Genomic DNA, 25,327 nt, shown 5'->3' with positions numbered 1-25,327 from the left:
TGTTTGAGGTTCACTTAGTCTTCAATCCTTCCAAGATTGGTCAAATGAGGAGTAGATTGTTGGGGAAGACATGCTGATGTTGTGAATCTCTCAGAGAGTCCTATAAAGCACTATGGAATGTATATAACTTTAAGCGTTATTGCTATTGCTATACAAGTGAACCTAAATATACAATTTATACAGTGAGATAAATACAGTATCTTGTCTTTGTTCAGCAGACAATACAGTATACATAGGTCTAAGATCTGAAAAAGGAATATTGTAATCAAATACATTTACTTCCTAATGGTGTATCAACATTTTCAAGTAGGCCAGGTCACAAAACTGATGCTATAGTGATTCCAGGAATATTACTTTATTGTTGTAGGTTATACTAACAGACACTTGGTAGCTAGTTCAAAAGATCCACTTTCCACATTTTAAGAGCAGTGAGGTCAGGTTGGGGCTATTTTGAGTATTTTTCTTGCACTTTCTACTTCTCAACTGAGCAACATTTTATCTCTCCAACTTTCTTTTCAAGGCCAGTGCTAAATTCTTCAAGACCAATGAACATCAGTAATTGTTATTTTTTTGTTTTTAGATGGTATTTTTTGTTTAGTTCCGGCCTCACTACAATTATGTAACATTTAGGGAAAAATATAGATCCCAATATTCCTAGGCTGGAAGCCAAGATGGAGAAGATCTCCACAGCTACCATGTATTTTCCTTTGGTACTCAGATAAGTTGGGACAAAAGATACCCAGACGCTACAGAACACCAGCATGCTGAAAGCAATAAATTTGGCTTCATTAAAAGTGTCTGGCAGCTTCCGAGCAAAGAAAGCCACAATGTAGCTGATAAGAGCCAGCAATCCCATATAGCCTAAAATATAATAGAACATGTTGCCTGATCCTTCATTGCATTCGACTACAATCTCTTCTGGAAGAGAATGCTTGTCCAGATTTGGGAAGGGAGGGCCAGTACACAGCCACAGTATGCAAATACTTGCTTGAATGCAGGAACAACAGAGAATCAGAGAGTTGGAAAATCTTTTCCCCACCCATTTTCTCATTTTTGATCCTGGCTTAGTGGCCATAAAAGCTAGAACCACTGTGATGGTTTTGGCCAAAACTGAAGAAACAGCAACTGAGAAGATGATCCCAAAAGCAATTTGGCGAAGAAGACAGGTCAGCAATTGGGGTTGACCAATGAATAGCAAGGAACAGAGGAAGCAGAGAAAGAGGGAAACAAGGAGAAGATAAGTGAGATTACGGTTGTTAGCTTTGACAATGGGAGTATTCCGATGTTTTATGAAAATTCCAAGTACTACCACTGTGGTCACAGAAAATGATAAAGCCAGAACAGTCAAAGTGATGCTCAAAGTTTCATTATAAGACAAGAAATTTAGATTCTTGGGAATGCACATATTTTTTTCCTTGTTTGGATATTGTTCTTGTGGACAGTCTAAGCAGTCATCCATATCTGTGAAAATATGTATTTCAGAATTCATAGCAGTATTTTAACTTTTGCATACTTTTGTTTACTGAGAAGTTTTTACTAATTAAAAACATCTTTATGTTAGAAAAAATCAGTGGACAACTATGGTTCTTGGAACTGAAATGTGCAACAATTCATTGCCTTTAGTCCTCCTAGCCAGAAGTGCTGGCAGATGTAGTCCAGCAACACTAACACCCATTCACATCTCTGTTAAAGAGATCTTTATTAAATCTTGCTATTTGAGAAGTTAACTAGAATGGAACTCTTATGAATAATGAAGGTGACTTGTATGTATGTGATAGCTGTCTCGGTGTGATATCTCTGTGTGTGTCTTTATGGATATACCCATTGGCACATATACAAACATTACAATACAATATTTCCTACCTTTTTCATTTGAAAATTTTCTTGATGGACAAGTACTACAGTCATAACAACAATATGGCTCCCCTTCTTTCCTTCTCTTTCTGGAACCTGGTGAGCAATGATCATTGCATAGCGCAAGAGGTATAGTCTATGAGAGAGAGAGAGAGAAGGAGAGATATTTTATTCCTTGGAATCCAACCATTTTCTGAAATCAGCATTAAGTTATAAGAAATTTCCATATGCAGTCTATTAGTTGTATGTTTGTGTGTGTCTGCGGTTTTTTGTGTGCAGGTAGGCATACTGTATTATATAAAAAAGAAGTGATCCAAAATATTTGTTATTGATGAAAGGTACCCTTACTTTTTTTCCATCACTAATATGTTGCCATAATTTACTGTATACAATTAGTGTCTTGTCATTATTCTGTTTTGCTTGTATTTGACTTCAGGGCTGCTCAGTCTATCGCAGGTCTTTTCAACCAGTGGTATGGGTACCAGCTGTGGTACATTGGCACCTGGCAAGTGGTACACGACCATCCTAGAAAAGTGGTAGCAGGGGAGGGAAATGAGCTGAACTGGTGGCAGCACCACACAAACCTGAGCGAGAGACAGGTGGAGCTGCAGGGCTGTCAGGGCTCAGTAGAAGCACCAGGATCAATGCCATTGTAACTCCAAACAGTCACTAAGAGAACTATTGTAAGTCGAGGACTACCTGTACTTTATCACTTTTTTTCCTTTTTTTTGGTCAAGTTTTTGACACCTTGCTAGGTGACTGGTGGCATTCAGATGTTGCCATATCCTAAAAGTGGTACAATGAGTGAAAAGGTTGAAAAGCCCTGGTCTATAGCAACATGAAGTCAATATATACATACTATTGTAACTTTATAGAAAGATAGCGTTAGTACTCATAGAACTGGTTTTTTTGTCTGAACTACCTCCAAGGCCTGACACGTGGCTTCATAATATAAACTTCACCTCTTTTAGATGTCCATTCAATATCACAAGACAAGTAGAAAAGGGGGATCTCATTGTTTGCATCATTCTTTCCCTTTGTCTACTACCACTGAAGAAGCTCCTGAGTATATTAATTAAAGCACAGGAAGAATATAGAGAATGGGGGCTATGTGTATGTTGGAGTGTGTGTGTGAAGAATCCACAATACCCTCCCCAAAACAACAACAAGAACAACAAGAGCAACTAATTATATAAAGGGCAAGGAGAAGTCAACTATCACCTTTTAATCTGGGACTGATACGATCTTATCTTGGATGCTGAGTATACTTGCCTCATTTGCACATAAGTACTTGGAAATCTACATATGAGAAGTAGATTAAATATTAAGCATTAAATATTACTGTCTGCCTCTCACCTGGCTTAAGTCTAGAACAGGGATGTCAAACTCAATTTCATTGAGGGCCACATCAGCATTGCGGTTGCCCTCAGGGGGCCGGGTGGGTATGGCCAGGGTGGGCATGGCCTACTGGGTAGGTGTGGCTAGAGTGCGTATGGCCAGCTGTACATCGTTTGCATCAAGGGTGCCTATGGGGACCTGGGCAGGAATGGGACAGATCTGAGGGTCTCTGGCAGAAGGAGGGTCTCTGGGCCAGGGCCAAGGCAGTGGGGGCCGTTCCCTCACTGTTTCCAGGATGGCTTCGCGGGCCACATGAAACCATTTCGCGGGCCGGATCTGGCCCCGGGCCTTGTGTTTGACATGTCTGGTCTAGAAAACCAATTTGGGATAACGTACTAAAGTCTTACAATCTAGATGAAGAATGGTGATTAAGATGGGTAACTTTTAACCAAACAGATCACACAGATCTAACAAAACCACTCCCAAGAGTGCAGTTGCCTTGAAAACATGTAGCCACCTGAATAGAATCAGGAAAGGCCATGCCAGAACAAAGGCAAAGCTCTTTAAGTGGGGAATGGCCAAGAGTCTGCAAGGCAAGTGTAGTTCACCTGAACAAACTATAACACATATAGTTCAAGAATATCCCCCTAAGGAAATTTCAAAGTACTTGGGATGATCTCACCACAACCACACCATAAGCAATTAGATGGTTAGCTTCTTAGATATAGAATTATCTATTCTATTGCAATTCTATGACTCCACACTATTGTGATTTTATTATGGTTATATGCATATGCTTATGCTTATGCATATGAATATACATATGCATATACATATACATACACACACATATCCTGATGCTTTATTTAAACAAAATTTGTATATCAGTGATGGCATGACTTCTAGAGATGCCATATACTAAACAGATATATAAATAAATAATTGTTGAAAATAATTGTTGAAAACAAGGCCATCTATGTTTGTTTTCAAACCAGAAAGTCCATTTTCAACACACCTGTTTAAAATGGGTTGGCCATATGATTTTTCTTTCATTGATGGTGAACTTTCTGCCTGATGGTGCTTCAGGATCCATTTGTCCCACTTTCACTTTCACAAAGGATTTGTTAGGGAAAGTAACCCAGTTGATGATATCAAATCCAGCTAGCAATTCATGCTTCTTATCAAAAGACACATTGTCTCCAGCACTGTTATTAAAGGAGACTTGACTTAGGAAATGGTAAAGCTGGAATAAACAAAGTTTGACATGTTTTACCAAAGTGGTGGAAACAGTGAAAAATGTTTAACTTGGAATAAAGAATTGCTACACTGTGAAGCTATTTAATTATTTTATCACTTCATTATAGGTCAGGGGTGTCAAACTGCTGGCCCCTGGGCCGGATGCATCGCGTGGAAGCTGTGCCCACCCCTTTGCTGGCAATGGAGAAAAAGCTCTGATAAGTTGTGTGACGTCACATGACGTGGTGAGTTTGACATGTCTGTTATAGGTAGGTCCATTATTTCCTTCCCCAGTTAAAAATTTAAATTCAGCTCAGTTTTAAAAAAGATACTAAAAACTATCAGATGATGTATGTCAAATAAGCAGACTGCAGTGGTACCTTGGTGCTCAACTGCTTTGAAACTCATCGAATTTGATACTTGACACATTTTGAAGCAAAAGGTTTGTCCCAATACTCATTTCTTTGATACTCGACATGCAACCTAGAACTTGTGTTGATTTTCAATACATTATTCCTTGTGGGAAAAATGTGTTTGGTACTCATCCTTTTTGATACTCATCATTGATGAGTTACTACTCCGAGGTACTGCTGTAAATTTCCTTTTGATATAGAAATATCTTGGTATACCTATGTCACTGATGGGAGTCCAAGTATTCCAAGGCAAAGGTTTACTACCTGCCATGGGAAGAGTACTACTACTGAATTAAATTTATAAGTTAACTTTCTCCCAATGACTCTGGGCTGGTATCCAAGTGGTTATTAAGGAGTTAGGTGTCTGCTATAACATATTGTGCAATTTTTATTACAGTGATATATTTGATGCATTAGGTATAAATTCTAGATTTTGTAGAATCATGCATCCTCAAGAATACATCTCTCCTTTCTTTCAAAAGTTATCAAAATTATAGTCTCAGAAAACCTTTAGTCTTTTTTTTTGCATTATAGTCTACTTACACATATTTATCTATATTGTTTTCAGGTAATAGCCCTGGGGTTTGCGTTGCACTGTCTTTTTCTATGCCCTTCCCCCAGGAGAAGGAATGCAGTCTCCCTTATTTGAGAGATGGTTGGTGCTTGGAGCTTGAAGGAAATGAAAGCAAGAGAGGCCTTGAGATGCACACCAACAGAGCCAGTTATCAAAAGACTGTACCACCTGTGGATTGGCTGGAATTCAAATGGACACTGAGACTTTGAGGGCAAGAGTAATGATACTGCTTTAACTATACTGCCTACGTGGGATTTTCCCCAGATCTCACTTTGATTTCCCTGCTATCACTAGGCCCTAATAAAAGTTCCTTTTGAGACAATGCCTGTTTCAAACGTTCTGCTTTCTTGGGTGGCTTGGTTGAGGTAGTTCCTTACATTACCTGAAAATACTGTGATTTAGATGTTCTTGGATGATCTCTAACCAACACTGCTCCATATTTCTTTTTGGATGTATATAATGCATGCAAAGCATGCACCACAGCATAGACAGCATTATAAACACTATAGCTTTGACTAGTCATGCTCATTTCAAAAAAAGGGTGTGAGAGGTTTTCTAGTTTCTCACTGCCAGTGCAGCTTCCTTGGTTCTTCATGTCTGTTGCAGAAGCTGGAAATGAGCATTTAAATGCTTGTTCCCAGAAGACTCTGATAAAATGATCGGTAAGAGAATGGGGGTCCTGGAAGAGAAGGAAATTCTGAAATGCTGACATCTCAGAGGTGTGACTTGCAAAGGACAAGGCACCGTGGAAGATCTGCATATTTAAATTATTTAAAAAAGGCTCCACTGAAAAATCCCAATGGGCTGTCATCACCCATACCTTCTGCACTGGGAGTATCATGTCTGATTCGGCGAGATTGAGCACTATCTGCAAATCTAACATCATGTGAGCATCAGCACTTATAACACAGACATTGACGCTTTCTCTACTCAGCAACAGAGCCATTTCCCTAAACATTTCATTGAAACTAACAACACCTAAAATGTTGCTTTGGAGTGGCATTCGCTTAGAGAAGGCAGTGCAAATTCCATTATCAGAAAATTTTTTCTCCAAGGTCTGCACAAATGTTTCTCCTTTATCATCGTCCATGGCCATGATTCCAATCCACTTCCATTGAAAATGAAGCAACAGCTGGACAATCCCAGTATACTGATGTGCTTCATTAGGTACCATGCGGTATAAGAAAGATGGGTGGCTTATATCATTCACTGGTGGAGTATATAAACAATAGGTGACCTAAAGAAGAACATAATTCTATTTATATTGGAGAAATACAAAAATATCTACAGGGTCAAGTACTTTTCTGTAATTCTAGTTCTTTTTCTCACATTCACAACCTAAAATTGCCTTCTCCTTTCCACTTTAACTTGATAAAAGTGTAGTGAAATAAAAAAAAGGCTTGCAGTCATCCCATGCTGAAGCTGAATCAAAATAGTTCATGTCTAACTCAGATCTTGCTTTCTCTTTATTTGCAACCTCTTGTCTTCTCTGTTTTCTCTGTGCTTTGGAATAAACATTAAAGTAAGCTCCAAATAGGTATATTCTATTTAGGAGGTAATATATCAGTCATTTTATATTTCACTTCACCATTTTCATATCTTAGGATCACAGATATGAACAAGAAGTTATGAAGATATGTAGAGTCGCAGTGACGGTGATAGGGGCAGCATATAAATTTAGTCAATAAATAAATAATGAATAACCAATCTTCAAATCCCCTTCCATGCTCCAAAGTCATCTTCAGAGATCTTGGTGTAATCTCAGACTACTGTAAAGAAGTAAGTTATCTCCACTGTAGACACTAAGTTCTCCATCGTGATGAATATCAGGACCTACTTTACTCTTTTTCAACCAGTGCTAGGCTGCATTAACAGAGGGATAGAATCAAGATCACGTGAAGTGTTAATATTACTTTACAATGTCTTGGTAAGGCCACACTTGGAATACTGCATCCAGTTTTGGTCACCACAATGTAAAAATGATGTTGAGACTCTAAGAACAAGTACAGAGAAGAGCAACAAAGATAATGAGGGGCCTGGAGGCTAAAACATATAAAGGAGTTGCTGGAATTGGGTATGTCTAGTTTAATGAAGAGAAGGATGAGGGGTGACATGATAGCAATGTTCCAATATCTCAGGGGTTGCCACAAAGAAGAGGGCATCAAGCTATTCTCCAAAGCACCTGAAGGCAGGACAAGAAGCAATGGCTGTAAACTAATGAAAGAGAGAAGCAATCTAGAAATAAGGAAAAATTTGCTGACATTTAGAACAATTAATCAGTGGAACAACCTACCTCCAGAAGTTGTGAATGCTCCAACACTGGAAGTTTTTAAGAAGAGATTTGTCTGAAATGGTATAGGGTTTCATTTGTCTGAAATGGTATAGGGTTTCCTGCCTGAGCATGGGGTTAGACTAGACTTCCAAGGTCTATTATTATTATTATTATTATTATTATTATTATTATTATTATTATTATTATTATTATTATTATTGTTATTGTTATTGTTATTGTTATTGTTATTGTTATTGTTATTGTTATTGTTATTATTGTTGTTGTTATTGTTACTGTTATTATTATTATTATCGTCATCATCATCATCATCATCATCATCATCATCATTAGCATTATTATTTTGTAGATTGGTTAACACATAACTATTTTAATTGGATAAGAGAAGCTGGCATAATTTATTTAGAAGTTTCCCCTGGTCTCTATTTCCTTCTATTAAGTTTTCCAGAATATGGGAAAATTAAGTTTTGTCATCTTCATCCTAGATTGTTGATTTATTCCAATGGTTACAGCCAAGTTTAGTCTGCTTTCCCCTAAATGCCTGGCAAACTGGCACAGCAAAAGAAACTAATGAATATTAAAGGACCAAAAATTCTAAAACAATCCTCAATCTATGGTTTAACTTTAGATTGATAAAATTTATAGCCATGAAATCAGATCAAGGCAGCAAAGAGGGGAGTGTACTACTGACAGCATGAGTTCAATGAAATCCTGCGTGAACAGAGATAATGATGTTGACAGGCAATTGAGAATGATAAAAGCTTAAGATAAAAACTCTATCAAACTTGCTGACTTCACAAACACATCTATATTGTTTTCCAGTTCACAATATGGAAGTAATTTAGGGATGCCTTCTCCTGGTGTTTTGTTTTCAGCTTTCTAGTGTAATCTATAGTTTGGCTTAGACTAGCTAGATCAGATTACCTCATGATAATCTCCTTTATAAGTGCCAACCTGGTATAATATCCGTACACATTATACTATCATGTTTGTGGAGAATCTATGTTATACAGAACAGAGAAAAGGACAAGCAGTAATAAGTCAAGGAAGTTAAAGATATGAAATCAGAGGAAAAAAATAAGTAAAAGGAAATGCAGCTAACTACAGTTTAAAGGGTCAGTTTATAGTTTAGTTAACCCTATGATCTATATACTACTAAAGTTCCTGTATTTGTAACTGGGTGAAACAGTGCATTATAGGGCAAAAGGTTTTGAACCAAGGTGCCTCAAATGAGCTAATTTACCTAGAAACCAGGACCTATGACTCCAGGGGAATTAAAATTTGAGAAATTTTATAAAATGTTTTATGATATAAAAATTATCATAAAGCAATTTATGACATAATACAAAGTGTCATAAAAGATTTCTTGTGGTCAGTTGCTCATGTTTGACGGTGGTATACAATTCAAAATGTGCTATTTTTCAAGGCAGATACTTCTTTGAATGTCTCCCTGAATTTTTTAAGAACTACAATTTCAGTAGAAGCTCTGTCACTGTCAAAGGTATTGAGGAATTTGGTAAAGAAATATTTCTGAAGCAACAACCCAACATGCTTCACTAGGCTTTTTGATTCCTGCAGACTCTCCTTTTCTCTGCCATGTCCATACAGATCATCATACATTGATTTTTGTTTCTTTCAATGCCTCCTCCCTTTCTATTTCAGGATCTCATCCACAATATCCAGTTGACATTCTCAGTTTTTGCCTTCCTTTAGACCAGCCATGTCAAACTGCCGGCCCGTGGGCTGGATGCGTCAAGCCAAAACCACGCCCACCTCACTGCCAGCACTGGGAAAAAAGTCACAATACGTCACGTGACGTCGCAAGTTTGACATGCCTGCTTTACACCCTGAATTGTCCTTGATCTATTTGTTTTGTAATATGATTCTCATGTCTTCTTTGTATATGAGAAAATTGTAAACATTCGCCTCTTTCTTATTCACTTTTGTGTGCATTCCCAATTCATTTCTCACCTATCCATTCTTGACCGTATCTCTAATGTTATTACAACACATACTTCTGAAGTATTCAATATGCACTGCATTCAACTGACTTTTATGGTTCTCCTGACATACCTAATTCTCTTTTTCATAGCACGGTGTGGAGAAAAACACAGTAGTTTTTACTTTTTTAAAAAAATTAGTTTTCATCACCTACAGGCTTCTCCAACCAGAAACTGACTCTCTAAGTAGCATATAGTTTTCTGCTGTCTTATCATGGATTGAAAAAATCAAACCCATAAACAAACAAACAAATAATAAAATACACAATTTGTTCCTCACAACAGATTCCAAATTACCTTCTTTTACTTGCCTTTACACATATTATTTCTTTTGCCATCAGCAATTTCCCCATCTCTAGTTAACAATCCGTGAAGTACAAATGTTTCTCTATTTGCTCTATTTTTTTGCTATTTATGTTTAATTCATAATTATTCCTTTTATTTCCCCTGCTTTACAGTCAAAGATCAGTCATTGTCAACTATATGCAGGCCACCTACATAACAATTATATTTATCCTTTAAGTAAGTTTAAAAGACTTTTTAAATGCACGAGTGATTTATCCTGTATATACCACCCAGATTACTTTTGAACCCCTTCTGTGATTTAATGACATTGAAAGTAAGGAATGTTGACAGCAGAAGAACTGAGAGAAAGAAAAAGAGAGAATAGTTAAGGCCAAGACAAATAGACAAAAGGGAAAGAAGATAACCACCAAATATAAACACCAGTTGGCATTGTGAGAACATAAAACATGAATTCTGTTGAGAAAGATACAATTTTGTCCTTCCAAGAAGGAGCCACTTATAATCCATTTATAATCCAACCATAACTTGTATAGTTAGATCAGGTTTTAAGTGATTCAACTTTATAAACAAATTTGCCATAAAGCAAATGAGAAAAATAATGCAATAACTCTCTTCCTGCCTAAAATATCACATTACCAGAGAAAACAAATGAAATTATATCGCATTACTGGAAGAAAAAAGTGAGGATCACACATATTTTGTGATGCTGGCAATGGGATCTTAAAACTCTTTGTATTCCCAAAAATAGACATCATGTTCTTCCTGTTCAAATCAATCTATATCGCTATAGAGAAAATGTAAATAATAAGATGAAGATAATAAGTTTAACAAATGTAAATACTTTCTTAATAAATGCAGATAATACATTTCTTAATAATTTTTTAAAGGGAAACAACTGGGATTTGAAGTCCATCCATCTTAAAATTGTCAAATTGAGACATGCTGTATTAGATAATAAGTGTCTAAACAAATAATGTGTAATCCACCTTACCTGAGGAATCTTGTAGATCCCTAAGATAGTAGCTATGTGAAGGGAAGTTTCCGAGTCAGTACCCCCAATGACAGCTGCTGGTATCTTCTTGCTGCAGTTGTAGTTGAGAATAGTTGGTTTCTGATTAAAGAGCAGGTTCAGTGTATTCTGATAAGTTATCTGGGCATCAAAGTGGCTATCATAGACATGAAATCCCAGAGTCCTATTGGGTAAGATCATGCTGTTTCCATTGATTTCATTCACTGCAAATGCCAAGGCTAGGGTGTGTTGATATTTTTTCAGCATTACACTAAAGTAAAAGACACATCTTGAGTAAGCCATGAAAATCAATATTCTGAACATTTGCACACTATTCCTGCAAGAGGCATCCTATATTTACTGGTGGAGAACATTGGAGAATGAGAAACCTACTTAGAATGTAGTTATCTTTAATTAGAAGAATAGGTTGTTTGCTTGTAATGGTTCTGCCCTTCTCCAATATTTCAATTCTTCTAAACTCTAAGGCAGAAGTCCATTTTCAGACAAAGTATGCTCAGAAACAAAAATTGCTTGCTTCTGGCCTCTCACAAGGTCAGAGAACTATGGACCTTACTGAATTTTGCCCCAATGACTTTTGAGTAGGATGTCTATGGGTATAAATCAGGGGTCTTCAAACCTGGCCCTTTTATGACTTGTGGACTTCAACTCCCAAAATTCCTCAGCCAGGCATGCTGGTATAAATAATGCTACGTATATAATAGCAAGGACTTTAAGCAATAGAAGATTGAGGCAAGACTGATGCAGGTTTTCACACTTCACACAATCAAATTTAGCATGTCTTACTGACTGATTTGATCTTATCAGATGTAAAAGATCAGACTAAATTCAGAGCAAACAAGGAGGTCTGACAAATATGATAGAATCATAAAGCTAGAAGAAATACCAATGGTAGGGTGTGCTAATATTTTTTCAGCATTACACTAAAGTAAAAGACACATTTTGAGTAAGGCACAATGTTCTATGTTGTGAACATTCCTACACCACTCTTGCAAGAGTACCCTGCATTAGAATAACCTATGTTTAATGGCGGTGAACATCGGAGAATGACAAACTTGACAGAATGAAGTTACATTTAACCAGAAGAATAGCTTGGTTTGCTTATACAGTAATGGATTTGCCCTTCTTCAATATTTCAACTGTTCTAAACTCTAAGGCAGAAGTCCATATTCAGAAAATGTATGCTCAGAAACAAATACAAGTCTGTTACATTCTGAAGATCCTAAATATTGCTTCATTAACTTATGCAGTAAAACCTTTCAAGGGTGGATTGTGTTTCCTCTAGCTTACCCTTCTAGATCAGACCAAATTGTATGTAATACAGCATACTAGTCACAAAACAATCACTTGCTTCTGGCCTCTCACTAGGTCAGCGAAATATGGACCTTACTGAAGAGATTGTAAGGACTTTAAGCAATAGAAGACTGCTTAAAGGTAAGACTGATGCAGGTTTTCCCACTTCACACAATGAAATCTAGCATGTCTTAATGATTGATTTGGTCTTATCAGGTGTAAAAGATCAGAATAAACTCAGAGCATACATCAGAGCAAATATCATAGAATCATAGAGCTAGAAGAGAAGTTTAGATCATAATATCCAACTGCTTGCGCAGTGCTGGAACTTTAAGTTTAAGCCAAATAATTGGGTTAAACCCAAGATCTATAAGATAGAAGTTGCTCCAATGAAAAATAACAAGGTTACCACATGTCTGTTTGTGGACTGGCCACCATTTCAACCTCCTATTTTCTATTACCAGAAGAGCAGAATAAGTAGACGTAGGAATAAAAATATCTGACTATTAGAATCTATGCATTTGATAAAAGCACGTGAATGCTGCTGCTAGGAAATAGCCAACTATTACAGAAATCAATGAGGTTTTTCTTACACAGGTTCAACATCACACTTGGGTGTAGGGTGTGAGCTGAAGTCTGCTCCTTCAGAAAAGGAGAAAAGCTGTGAAATTATCCCACCAATTATCACATCACCTGGCTGAAAATATTGGTATTGCACTTTCAGAGACTCAGGAATAGTACACACTGCAGGAGATAGCACACAATCTGTTGGTGGCAGCAGCAGCAAACACACAAGAAGTCTCAGGGACAAGAAGGACCATCTCATGCGGCAAGCATGATGATTGTCTCTTAATTTAAGATCTCCTACTCTTGTGATCATCATCATCCAGTTATTTAGTATGCCATGGTCTTTCTGATTCTGGATCCTACCAGTAAATGCATATACACTGGTCTGCTGAATCCATGGATGGATGGGTGGATACATGTGTACCGACATACATATATACATACATACATACATTAACTGCCCCCTCCCTTTGATCAGTTCAGGTGTTATACACCTGTACGCAATTAGAATGAAAAAAAATATTTTTTCTGCTTTGAGGTTAATAGGGAATTCATAATTATCACCTTAGATAATCATAAGGTTCATAGTCACATTTTCCAACCCTGAAGTCAGCAAAATTCTCAGAAGTAACTCCTCCTCCTTTTCTTCCTCCTCCTCTATCACTGCTTTGTGCCTAATAATGATGGTTTTGTAGATGTTAAACTACTGGAGCTCCTGAACAAAATGGAATCCACATGCCATAAATTATCCTTATATCTAATGTTTAGATTTGATTTACTAGGAATAGATTTATCAGGGATAGAAATTTCATATATTTCTAATGCCACCCCCATAAGGACTGCTAGAGTCCAGATTCTTATGCCTCCTTTCTACAGGTACCCAGGCTCTTCTCCACTACACAGTCATTCATGGGGTGTCTCAATGTACATCATTCTGGACATCTGTCTACTCTGATCTCTTGTTCAGACACCTCCACTTACCCAGCTCAGGCATTCTTTGAGGCTTGACAGATATTGTCAAGAGTGAAAACTTGGCAGTCATATGACAGTTAAGGCTTATATCAGGGGTCCCCAACCTGTAGGTCATGGCCCACTATGGGGCCGTGGCCTATTTGCAACTGGGCTGCATGAATGGGGGACCAGTGTACTCGTGCACATGTGCAGCCTGACTCACATGAGCAGCGGGTGGCGGTGCTTGAAGCTCTACTTGTGTGATTAGCGACACACCCCAGTCATGTGAGCACCAACACAGCCCCATTTGCGCAAGTGGTGGGTGCCAGCTTTTGCAGCCCCACAAGTGCAATTGGCAGGCGCCAATGCCCACAGCCCCATTACACTGAGGTTATGTCTGTGGATCTGCCATGCACATTCCCCTCACAGAAAACCATTCCCTGTTCCCTCCTCCCACCGGCACTAGGCCACTAACATGGAAAGGTTGGAGAATGCTGGCTTACAATATATGACTGATTTTGTAGCAACCATTTATTTTATTAAATGAACAATTGCTAGAAACTTTGACTCAACAAAATAGTATTATGTTTGATTTAGAGAAAGAGCACAATAAAATAAATCAGCCTGAATTATGGAAGGTTCTGCTTGAATATGACATTGAAAGTTGGCTGCTGAATGCACTGAGATACATTGGTACAGTATGTAAGTATGATAAGTAAAGTATATCTGAGAATCACAGACATGTTGAGAATAGTTCAAAACTTAGTAGGTAGTAATACACCTAATAAATGAGTTACTGTATTTATTGAAAAATGTGTTATGCTTGCAATAACATTAGAAGTCTGTTAGCTGGTAATATGAATATATGTCTACCTTTTTATGCAATACAATTTATTTAGGAATGGTTTGATTTTAATCATATGGTATGTCTATATTATACGTTTGCTTTGTGAACTGCATCTCCTCACAATAGGCTTGCTGGTGTAATTCATGCCATCTACAAAGTCCTTCATGGCATGGGAGCAGATATTTGTATGACCAAACTTTTCTAGTTGTCTCTGCTTGTCCTATTAGATCCAGTAGGAGTAGTATCTTCTGGGTACTGTCTCTTAAGGGGTGTTGTCTAGTAGTAACCCAGTAGCATGCCTTTTCTGTAACTGAAACTTTCTTTGGAGTGTTATCCCAAGATAAAATTGCCTGTTGCTGATCATTAGGAAAGCAGGGATGTTGTGAGTTTAGACAACTCTGTAAGTTATTGTTGGTTATTAGTCTTGATTGTCATTTTTTTCATTGATGTTATTTATTAGTCATTGTTGTTTGGATGTTCCTAACACTGTTTGCAACCCAACTTGTGATTATACATCTGTGACCCTGGTGAATTAAATGATGCATGATTGTCTTATCCTAGTGTTTGGAGATTGTAAGCATCTGTATGGAGAAAGACAGGGTTCAAGTGAATCCTGGCAACACTGAGTGGCTTTAGGTTTGGGGACCTTCAGTTCTAAGACTAAGGCATCTTTGATGCTGGATGGATGGATTTGCACTGTCCCAAAGAGATCCACATGTAATCTGGAGGTTGTGATTATATGTAATTCTTGATTCTGATTGAAGAGAGGGTGGCAATCATTGCTAGGAAAGCCTTTGCACAACTTTGTATTGCATTGTATAGCAGTTGTATTTGTTTCTGAAGCATTGTCTAGGGCTTGATTGATTATTTCTCACAATCACTGAAGCCCTAGATATATAGAACAAAAAAACAACCTAAGGATTTCAAATTAGCATCATTGTCCTGCCTACCTTTATTAAAGAGACCCTGATGAAAAATATTTTTCTGCAAAGATTTGTAACACCAATTAAATTTCACAATTAAACAGGAAGGAATACACTGAATGATAAGTTATTTTTTCCCCTTTCCCACATCACTAATCAAGAGGCCTTGTTGCAGGTCTGTAAAATATCAGTTGTGAATAAGTTGATTGATTTGATCTCCTGGAGGCTCATGTCATTCACCAACCCAGAAATAAAAATGTGACCCACTTCATTTTACTTTGAGAATATGGATGAAAAGTTATTTGAAATGAATTAAAAGACCCAAGCAGTAGTTTATTTTGCAACTGTGATAAAAATATGGCTCTCCAAGATTTTAGAACTTTCTGTTCTGAAATTTGTTCACCTTGTAAATGGAGCACTATTAAAAACATATCTACAATGATATTTATTTATTATTTGCTTAGTTACAAGACGTTACACACTGCTCCAGTCCAAAAGGACTTTGAGAAGTGTACAGACCTGCTCCTATTAGGAAGGTTAAAATCAAATGGGTAATAATTCTATTGTTCCAGAGAATTTCATTTTTACAGCTACAGAGTTAGCAAAATATTTTGAATGATATTTGTTCATTGGAATTAGTTTCTTCCCCTTCTAGCTCCTATATAATTGTCAGTTATGGGCCCTTTGGTCCTGAGCCCATGGATATCGTTGTTCTGTTTCTGACTCAAAGTGTCTAAGGAGCTTCACTGAACATCCATTGATTTAACCTATAATTACCGACAGAGTCTTGATAATCTAGCTTCTTCTCAAATCCTTAGGGATGTCCAAGGAGCAACCTGCAAAAACAGGTGAAGACTGAAAAGTGTTATTTATCATGGAACCAGAGGGCTAGAAATGTAACAATCTGAGAAAGGATATATATATGCAGACTGTTCTAAACAATAAAAGTTTCTTTTTTGTCCATGTTTCATTGTTGCAAATGGAATTGGTTCATATTTGGTGATGAAAGTTTTCTTGAAGAAGATAGTATTTTTCTTGGCAGTAATGTCAATCCTACTGCCAGGGGCTACATGTTCTATGCCTCCTACTAAAACGTATACTGTGGGGAAACCTCAATTTATTAAGCACAAATATTTTCAGTCAGGGGATTTCACGATAGCTGGGATACTATCTCAGTTCTACATGATATCTGATCGAGCGGATTTCACAAGACATCCATCTGAAGAACTGGTTGATGACATCATGTAAAGAATTTCTCTTTTTAGCTGTAGTATGTCTCAAACCAGATATCTTTCTCTAAGAAGATGCCTGGACTGAGTTAATTAGTGGTATTGCTGGCAGCACAAATTATTTCTCCTGGTTTCTTGCTGGTTAGTTCCTTCATTCTTAAGCTAATAGAAATGGATTCTCACTGATATTTCGTATCTGGCAAATAAATAAAAATACACTAACGTACGCACACACTTAAGGCAGTTCTCACGCCAGTGCTTTTCTCATTTTCTTACAGTGGAATGAATCATCAGTGCGATACTACTGAAACATTTTTTATAGCTAATTGAATGCCAAGCTTTAACAATTTAATTGTTCTTCGGAATATTAGGGAACAATGGCACTATGTAGTACTTACAATTTGTTTCCAAATAGCTGTTCAGCATATATGGAATACAAATGTAGGGTTGCCCCAATGAAACAGTTACATCTTTTCCTAGGATAAGGGATTCCAGAAATACAGTTACATACATCATTTATATGTAACATATGAAGAATGGTTGCAGGAATTGGGCATGTCTAGTTTAATGAAAAGGAAGATGAGGGGTTGACAAGATAGTGTTCCAATATCAAAGGAACTGCCACAAAGAAGAAGGGGTCAACCTATTCTCCAAAGCATCTGAATGTAGGACATGAAGCAATGAATGGAAACTAACCAAGGAGAGAGCAACCTAGAACTAGAGAAATTTCCTGACAGTGACAACAATTAATCAGTGGAACAACTTGCCTCCTGAAATTGTGGGTGCTCTAACAACATTGGAGGTTTTTAAAGAAGAGATTGGACAGCCATTTGTCTGAAATGGTATAGGGTTTCCTGCTTGAGCAGTGGGTAGACTAGAAGACCTCCAAAGTCCCTTTCAACTCTGTTATTCTGTTTGCTCTCAAATAAGGTTCAAGAACACATGTTCTTCCTCTACCCATAAAAGTACCCATGAAGATTGAAGTGTCTCACCAGATTTCATAGTCTTTCATTAGAATATATACATTTATTTATTGTATAATTTACTTATATAATTCAATCCATATATAGCAATGGAAAATCTTTGGAGTGCTAGTGCATTTACATGATTTCCTGCACAGTACTACACCATTTCTTTCTGTATACCATTAGCTGAATTGTAAATGAAGTCTATGTAATACCAGATTCTTTAAGAGATGATTTAAGTATGATTTGGAATATATCTGTGCAGATTTTTTCTACAGAACTATCAACATATCCTGGCCTTGGTTTTTGCTGTAAAAGAGATCAATGAAAACAATTACATTTTATTCAACATGACTCTTGGTATGCACATCTCTAACAGTTATTTCATGGCGAGATGGACCTACTTGGCTTCAATGGAACTTCTCTCAACACGGGGCAGTTTCATCCCCAATTATAAGTGTGATGCCAAGGACTGGGCAGTATCTGTTATTGCAGGACCTAATTCTCACATTTGTCCCTTCATGGCAAACATCTTGAATATCTACAAGATGCCCCAGGTAAGATTTGTTCTTGAAATACATATAAGGGGCTGTGAAAATAACCTTCAGAGATAGGTAAATGATCTGGTAAATGAAATCTCAGCCCAGACCAATTTGAGAAAGCATCTCAGGATTGACTGTCAGAGAGAGAAGGAAGGAAGGAAGGAAGGAAGGAAGGAAGGAAGGAAGGAAGGAAGGAAGGAAGGAAGGAAGGGCCATTCTGCAATATAAAGATCAATATAAATATTCCCCAATATTAATACATTTAATTGCTTAATCAAGTCCATAAATACTTAATAGTATTATTAAAACATGGTGATAAAATGTATTGATGTATTTATAAGTAAGTCAAGGAATCAAAGTACATTATTAGTTTGCATTCAGATTTAGGAGTAAATCTAGGATAGTGCCTAAACATATGGCCACCACTGCATTATTTATCATGTGTATGATTTCTGTTGTTTTTTTAAATGTAACTTTGTAGATGAAACAGAGAGAGGGAAAATGCTTTCAGACTCGAAGATTGTGGTTTCATGGTCTGGAGTATCTCAAAGGATTGACACCAGTCTTACCCCTCTCAAAGTGCTTCCCCCCTCAGCTGCCTTTCCACTGTAACAAACCAGGGGGAGACAATTCTGAGATGGTTATAACATTTCCTGAATGTGTTTCTTTTAATTATTTATTAGAGTTTATTATATGATAAAATACTATGGAAACAAAAATCAGAAAAAATAGAGGAAAAAAAACAAAGATGTAGAAAGAAAAAGAAAAAATTGATGACTTCTGATCTTTTTTTAATCTCAGTAGAGTACAAGAAAAAGTGACAAACAACCTTTTGTTTACATTTCCAGTTAATTCAAATCATTTCAATAACAAGAAAGTTGACTTAATCATCTAAACCTAATATCAAAGTTTCATTTTTCTCCATTTTAAGTGATAATCTAGAAATGGTTTCCAAGTGGAAACAAAACTAGGTAATCTCGTTAATTAAAGCTGTCAATTGTGTTATCACTGCCAGCTCAGTCACAAATTCATGTATTTCTGTCCTTAGCTTTGCACTTATACTACTCCTAAATATATCTAATTATAGACATAATTTTTTTATTTATTTATTTATTTATTTATTTATTTATTTATTTATTTATTTATTTATTTATTTATTTATTTATTTATTTATTTATTTATTTATTTATTTATTTATTTGGTTTATATACCGCCCTATTCCCAAAGGACTCAGGGCAGTTTACAAGGCAAAATTTAAAAACAATCCAATATAAAATTAAAATAAATTAAATTAAGTCTAGCCACAAAAATTAAATCACAATTTAAAAACATTAAACCCCTCAGTCCAGACCAAATAGCTCAAAGAGCCAGGTTTTTAGGTCCCAGCGAAATGATTTTTATGACCATGATTAGATATCTATTAATGTTTGCAACAAAGATGATAAATGAAGAACAGGTTTTTTTAAAAAAATAATGAATATTTCATTTTGGAAAATCATGTCCCTCCCTTTTTTTCTATATTTAGCTGATATATGGATCTTCTCCAATGATAGATGACCAGGTACAAGCTGTTTTCTTTCATCGTTTTTTCCCAGATGGTGACCGACAGATTATGGGTATTCTCCAGTTGCTGTTGTATTTTAGGTGGACATGGATTGGGTTGATTGTCCAACGTAATGAGAGTGGAGACAGGTTCATTCAAAATGCTGTTCCTTCATTTTCCCAAAACGGAATCTGCTTTGAGTTCATGGAAGAGATGGCTAAGGAAACATTTTCTAATGATATTGCAGGAGCATTTAAAGATTTTGGTAAAATGTATATTATTATCATGAAGAGCACTGCCAACGTTATCATTCTATATTGTGAAAACCAGGTCACAGCAATTTTTAGAATGTTGCCGTACTTTACAGAATTTGAAGAGATACCCATCGAGTGGAAAGATAAAGTTTGGATAATGCCAGCCCAGATGGAGTTTACATCCCTTCCCTTTCAAAAAACTAGGGGTATGGACTTTTTCCATGGTGTTATAACTTTTGAAGTTTCTTCCAAGGAGATTTCTGGGTTCAGTAAATTCCTTCAGATGAGAAACCCAACTTCAGATGTGGAAGACCATTTAATGAGAGTTTTCTGGGAACAGGCTTTTGAATGTTCTTTTCCTACAGATAAGTTAGGTGAAAATACTGGAATTTTGTGCACTGGAGAAGAAAAGTTGGAGAGTCTACGTAAGTCTGTGTTTGATACCACCATGACTGGGCAGAGTTACTGCATTTATAATGCAGTGTATGCTGTGGCACATGCTTTACAAGTCATGATTTCTTCCATGTCTAAACACAGAGGAAGACCAGAACTTGGGAGAGAATTTTTTTTGACTCAAAATGCATGGCAGGTAATCAAAGAATGAATGCCCATTTCCCATTGCTCTTCTGTCTAATGCAATGAGCTGTTAGGTAATGCAATCAGATCCAGGCAATGAGTACACTGGAGTGATAATTATCAGTCTCCTGCCAAAACATTTTTCTCATCCTTTTCTGACTTAGAGAAACTTTTGCAATTGTGGATAGATAAAAAATGCCACAACAATAGGGAAGAAAATATTTAGATGTAGCAGCATTGACATTATTGACAGAGATTCAAAAGTGTGTGGTAGAGAAGAAATACGTACAAACAATCATATTGTATTAATGAACCTAGTCCCATGAAATCAATATCCCTAACTTAATTTTCTTTCTTTCTTTCTTTCTTTCTTTCTTTCTTTCTTTCTTTCTTTCTTTCTTTCTTTCTTTCTTTCTTTCTTTCTTTCTTTCTCTCTCTCTCTCTCTCTCTCTCCCTCCCTCCCTCCCTCCCTCCCTCCCTCCCTCCCTCCCTCCCTCCCTCCCTCTTTCTTTCTTTCTTTCTTTCTTTCTTTCTTTCTTTCTTTCTTTCTTTCTTTCTTTCTTTCTTTCTTTTCCTATCCACTCCCCTTTCTCTTGCCTTCCCTTCTCTTCCCTCTCCTTTTTAATTGTCAATTTTTGCTTCTTTTTAGTTGCATCGCTATTAGTACAATTTCTTTCTTCTCTCTCTCTCTCTCTCTCTCTCTCTCTCTCTCTCTCTCTCTCTCTCTCTCTCTCTCTCCCGTCCCCTTCTTTTCCCATTCCTTCCCTTCCCTTCCCTTCTTTTTAATTGTCACCCTTTGCTTCTTTTTAGTTGCATCACTATTTGAGAACCATCTCATTTAATAACACTGCAGGAGATAAAATTTCCTTTAATGAAAATGGAGATTTAGACACTGGATTTGACATTATCAACTGGGTCACATTCCCAAACAGGACCTTTGTTAAAGTAAAAGTTGTAAAAATCGACCCAACAGATTCTCCAGTTAAGCTGTTCACAAATTCTACAAAAGACATCATCTGGCCCACCATGTTTAACCAGGTATTTCTTGCTCAGATTTCAAACTGCACATTCTTTTCTTTCCCTTCTTGCTTTCAGCATTATAGATTTGAAGGGATAAAAGCATGTAATCTCTATATAGCAAAGATTAAAATAATTTACTGTATTTCCTAATTAAATCTTTACAGTGTTAACAGAACTTAATGCTATAGCTGCTGTCTATTCCTGGTGGCATTTCAAATCTGCCTGGTTTTAAAAAAATATCTGAATGTTCACTAAAGTAATTAAAGCTATTTATCATATTACTATCACACAGTAATAACAATTTGTTTCAATTTGTCAATTAAACAGTCCCATTCATCTGAAAGCTGATTTTCCCTACAAAACAGAATTTCCCCCCTAGCCTTCCTTTTCCTTGAATGACATGTCCAGATTTTCAAGTTTCCATTTGCTAATCATTTTATCTGGGGAGCAGTCAGCTTCCATTTGATCCAGGAGTTGAAAGATCTTCAAGGGTCTTTCATACAGGGATTTTGAGCTGCCTGGTTACTTTTTTATTATGGCATGGGTGGTGTTCAGCTGTAGAGTGGTGAAATAGTGTTTTAAAAAAAGGAATTAGCAGAGAAATAGTGAAATGCAGGAAACAGAGACAAATACTGCAGATGGGTTGGTTGATGGATGGGTAAATGAATGATGATTCTGCCAATTTCCCATTTATGCCCGAAATGACAGGAAAAATGGTGAAACTGTTATTCATACTTTGTTATTTTTTCCACCAGTCCTTGAAAGACATGAATTCTCAACAGAAAACAGTTGATGGTTACCTTTCTGGCATAGATGGGAAGGAAAAAAGCAAGGGGAGAATTTCATGTCAAGGTCTAGACAGTACATGGTTCAGACAAAACACCTGGTCATTGCTGTGGTCAAAGGAGAGGAAGGAATTGCAATTCAGAGGGAAAAGAATAATTCATCTCTATTTCCAGCTGATGTATACATGGGAAACGAGTTTTTCTGGATCTTTATTTTCACCTAGCTAAGCAAATTTATTTTCTTAGTGTTCCTATCTTCACTTTTGATTCCAGCTCTCCCTCCCTGCAATACTTCCACTTATTTAATATAATTGTTTTAAAATGGAAAGAAATTTGGGACATCTACATCCTACGTTCATTGTGTAAAAGTAAAATCCACACTGAAATAGGATCTTCTGAAACTTTAGTGCTTTAATAAATCCTGGTTTCACTTCTTGATAGGTCCTACCTCTTTCTGTATGCAATGACAATTGCTATTCAGGATCCAGGAAGATGAAACTAGAAGGGAAGCCATTTTGCTGTTATGATTGCCTTCCCTGTGCAAAAGGGAAAATTTCAAACCAAATGGGTAAGTGTTATATTGTGCAAAGCCATACAGTCTTCTTAAGTGTGATTCAAAATGCTAATTTTTAAACTTCCTAAAACTGATTTGTGATGTGACTAAACCAATGATATTGCTATATGAATACTAAAAATAAAAGGATTACTAAAAATAATATGTAAGTAGCAGAAGATCTGGCACATTTACAGCATGACACTAAATATAAGTAGACATTAATTAGGAAAAAAAAATCCCAATAATTAACTCTCAGTTCTGCTTCCTGAGTATTTTTAAAAATTGACCATGATGTTTTGTTTTTCCAGATGCAATTGATTGTTTTCAATGTTCAGAAGACCAATATCCAAACAATGCTCAAAATCTTTGCATTCTAAAAAAGGCAACCTTTTTGTCTTACAATGAGCCGTTGGGAATCACCTTGGTCAGTGTTAGTCTCTTCTTTTCTTTCATCACAGTTATGGTGCTGGGGATCTTCATTAAACAGCGAGACACCCCCATTGTCAAAGCCAACAACAGAAGCCTCACCTACATTCTTCTCATTGTTCTCCTGCTCTCCTTCCTTTGCAGTTTGCTCTTCATTGGGCAACCTGACCAAATGAAATGTCTCATGCGACAAGCTGCTTTTGGCATCATCTTCTCTATGGCCCTTTCTTGCATATTAGGGAAAACTATCATTGTTGTTCTTGCTTTCATGGCCACCAGGCCAGGCTCCAAAATGAGGAAATGGGTAGGGAACAGATTGGCTCTTTCTATTGTCCTATTTTGCTCCCTGGCACAATTTACCATTTGTACAATGTGGCTGACAATTTCTCCTCCATTCCCAGATTTTGATATGCACTCTATAACTGAAGAAATTGTCCTGCAATGTAATGAAGGTTCAACCACAATGTTTTATATCGTTCTTAGTTTTCTGGGATTCTTGACTTCTGTCAGTTTCACAGTAGCCTTCCTAGCTAGGAAGTTACCAGATAGCTTTAATGAAGCCAGATTTATCACCTTCAGCATGTTGGTCTTTTGTAGTGTCTGGATATCGTTTGTTCCAACCTATCTGAGTACCAAGGGCAAATATATGGTAGCTGTGGAGATCTTCTCCATTTTGGCTTCAGCAGCTGGATTACTGGGCTGCATCTTTTCCCCTAAATGTTATATTATTATTTTGAGACCTGATTTGAATTCAAAGAGACAGTTAGTAAGGAAATAATTTTGAATATGGAATTCAGTTTGCTGAATGATTCAATGCACCTTTTCCCCTACTACAATACAATAATGCAAAGTGATATTAATAGCAATCTTTATTTTCTCCAGCTTGAAATCTCCATCACTCCATTTGTTTTTTAAGCTAGAAGTTGAAGCACTTTCATGATACCCATGCTCTCTTAGTAGGCTTTTCCTACTAAGCATGCCTTCTGAAAGTAACTATAGTACAGCAGAATTCATTTTTCTTTGATTCTCAGAATCTCCTGCACATCCAGTTGCACTTGTTTCTTTTCCCCAACCATATACATTTCTTGGGTCCAGGTAATGAATCCAAATAACATTAATCCAAGTAATCCATTCCAATTCCCAAATATCTGAGTAGTTTATAGAGATTCGTACAATATTATTTCCTAGGTTCCTTAAAAACAATGATACTTATTGTTAGAACAAAATATCTAAAAAAACCAAGGGCATAGGAAAAAATCATGACTTTGCAGCTGGGCACAAAACAAACAAACAAACAAACAAATAAATCCTCTCCCCACTAAAGACTAAGAGGATAGGACTGAAGATTATGAAATCCACAAGCATATCCTTGTTTATGTCTCACTGGGTTCAAGTATTTCATCAATACATACCAATAAGAATCACAACTATGAGCAGGTTGTGGGAAAATGTACTTTTATCAAAATATTGAAAATTGAAGCAGAAAAAGAGCTAGTAGTCCATCTAGTCTGCCTTTTGAGTTTCTTTGTTTTATATTTTCTTTTTAATTTATTGCCACACATCTCTTTGTATGTGGAGATGGAGATGGCAATAAGAAATCACATAGTCCTTGATGTAGCCTTCTAAACTTTAAATAGTGGATAAATTGCTAAGCGCATTGATTTGTGCTTTAAATTGTAAGCCGCCCTGAGTCTTCGGAGAAGGGCGGGATATAAATGGGATTTAAAAAATTGATTAGCAAATAAGCAATTCATTTTGCCCAGTTGTTAAAAATGTTTTAGCTTAATCATTTTATTCTGAACTTACATTTGA

General features: G+C 36.6%; 2 protein-coding genes across 2 annotated transcripts; one reads left to right on the top strand and one right to left on the bottom strand.

Moving 5' to 3' along the window:
- Positions 1–457: 457 nt before the first annotated feature.
- LOC308676396 (vomeronasal type-2 receptor 26-like) lies at positions 458–13,316 on the bottom strand (the record flags this gene model as incomplete). The annotated part of the gene is made up of 6 exons (XM_081342208.1): positions 458–1,461; positions 1,864–1,990; positions 4,208–4,435; positions 5,798–6,652; positions 11,003–11,291; positions 12,925–13,316. The coding sequence occupies 6 exons, from the start codon at positions 13,314–13,316 to the stop codon at positions 563–565; spliced, it is 2,790 nt and encodes a 929-aa protein (XP_081198334.1). The 3' UTR covers positions 458–562.
- A 4,847-nt stretch (positions 13,317–18,163) lies between these two features.
- Positions 18,164–24,293, top strand: LOC308676395 (vomeronasal type-2 receptor 26-like; the record flags this gene model as incomplete). Its single annotated transcript, XM_081342207.1, has 5 exons — positions 18,164–18,370; positions 19,881–20,741; positions 21,539–21,766; positions 22,975–23,101; positions 23,398–24,293. 5 exons carry the CDS (start codon positions 18,164–18,166, stop codon positions 24,291–24,293), a joined length of 2,319 nt encoding a protein of 772 aa, XP_081198333.1.
- Positions 24,294–25,327: the final 1,034 nt, after the last annotated feature.

The sequence above is a fragment of the Vipera berus genome (assembly GCF_964194415.1).
Source record: "Vipera berus genome assembly, chromosome: W".
In the NCBI taxonomy this organism is placed as follows: Eukaryota; Metazoa; Chordata; class Lepidosauria; order Squamata; family Viperidae; genus Vipera; species Vipera berus.
This window is presented reverse-complemented; position numbering and strand designations above follow the sequence as displayed.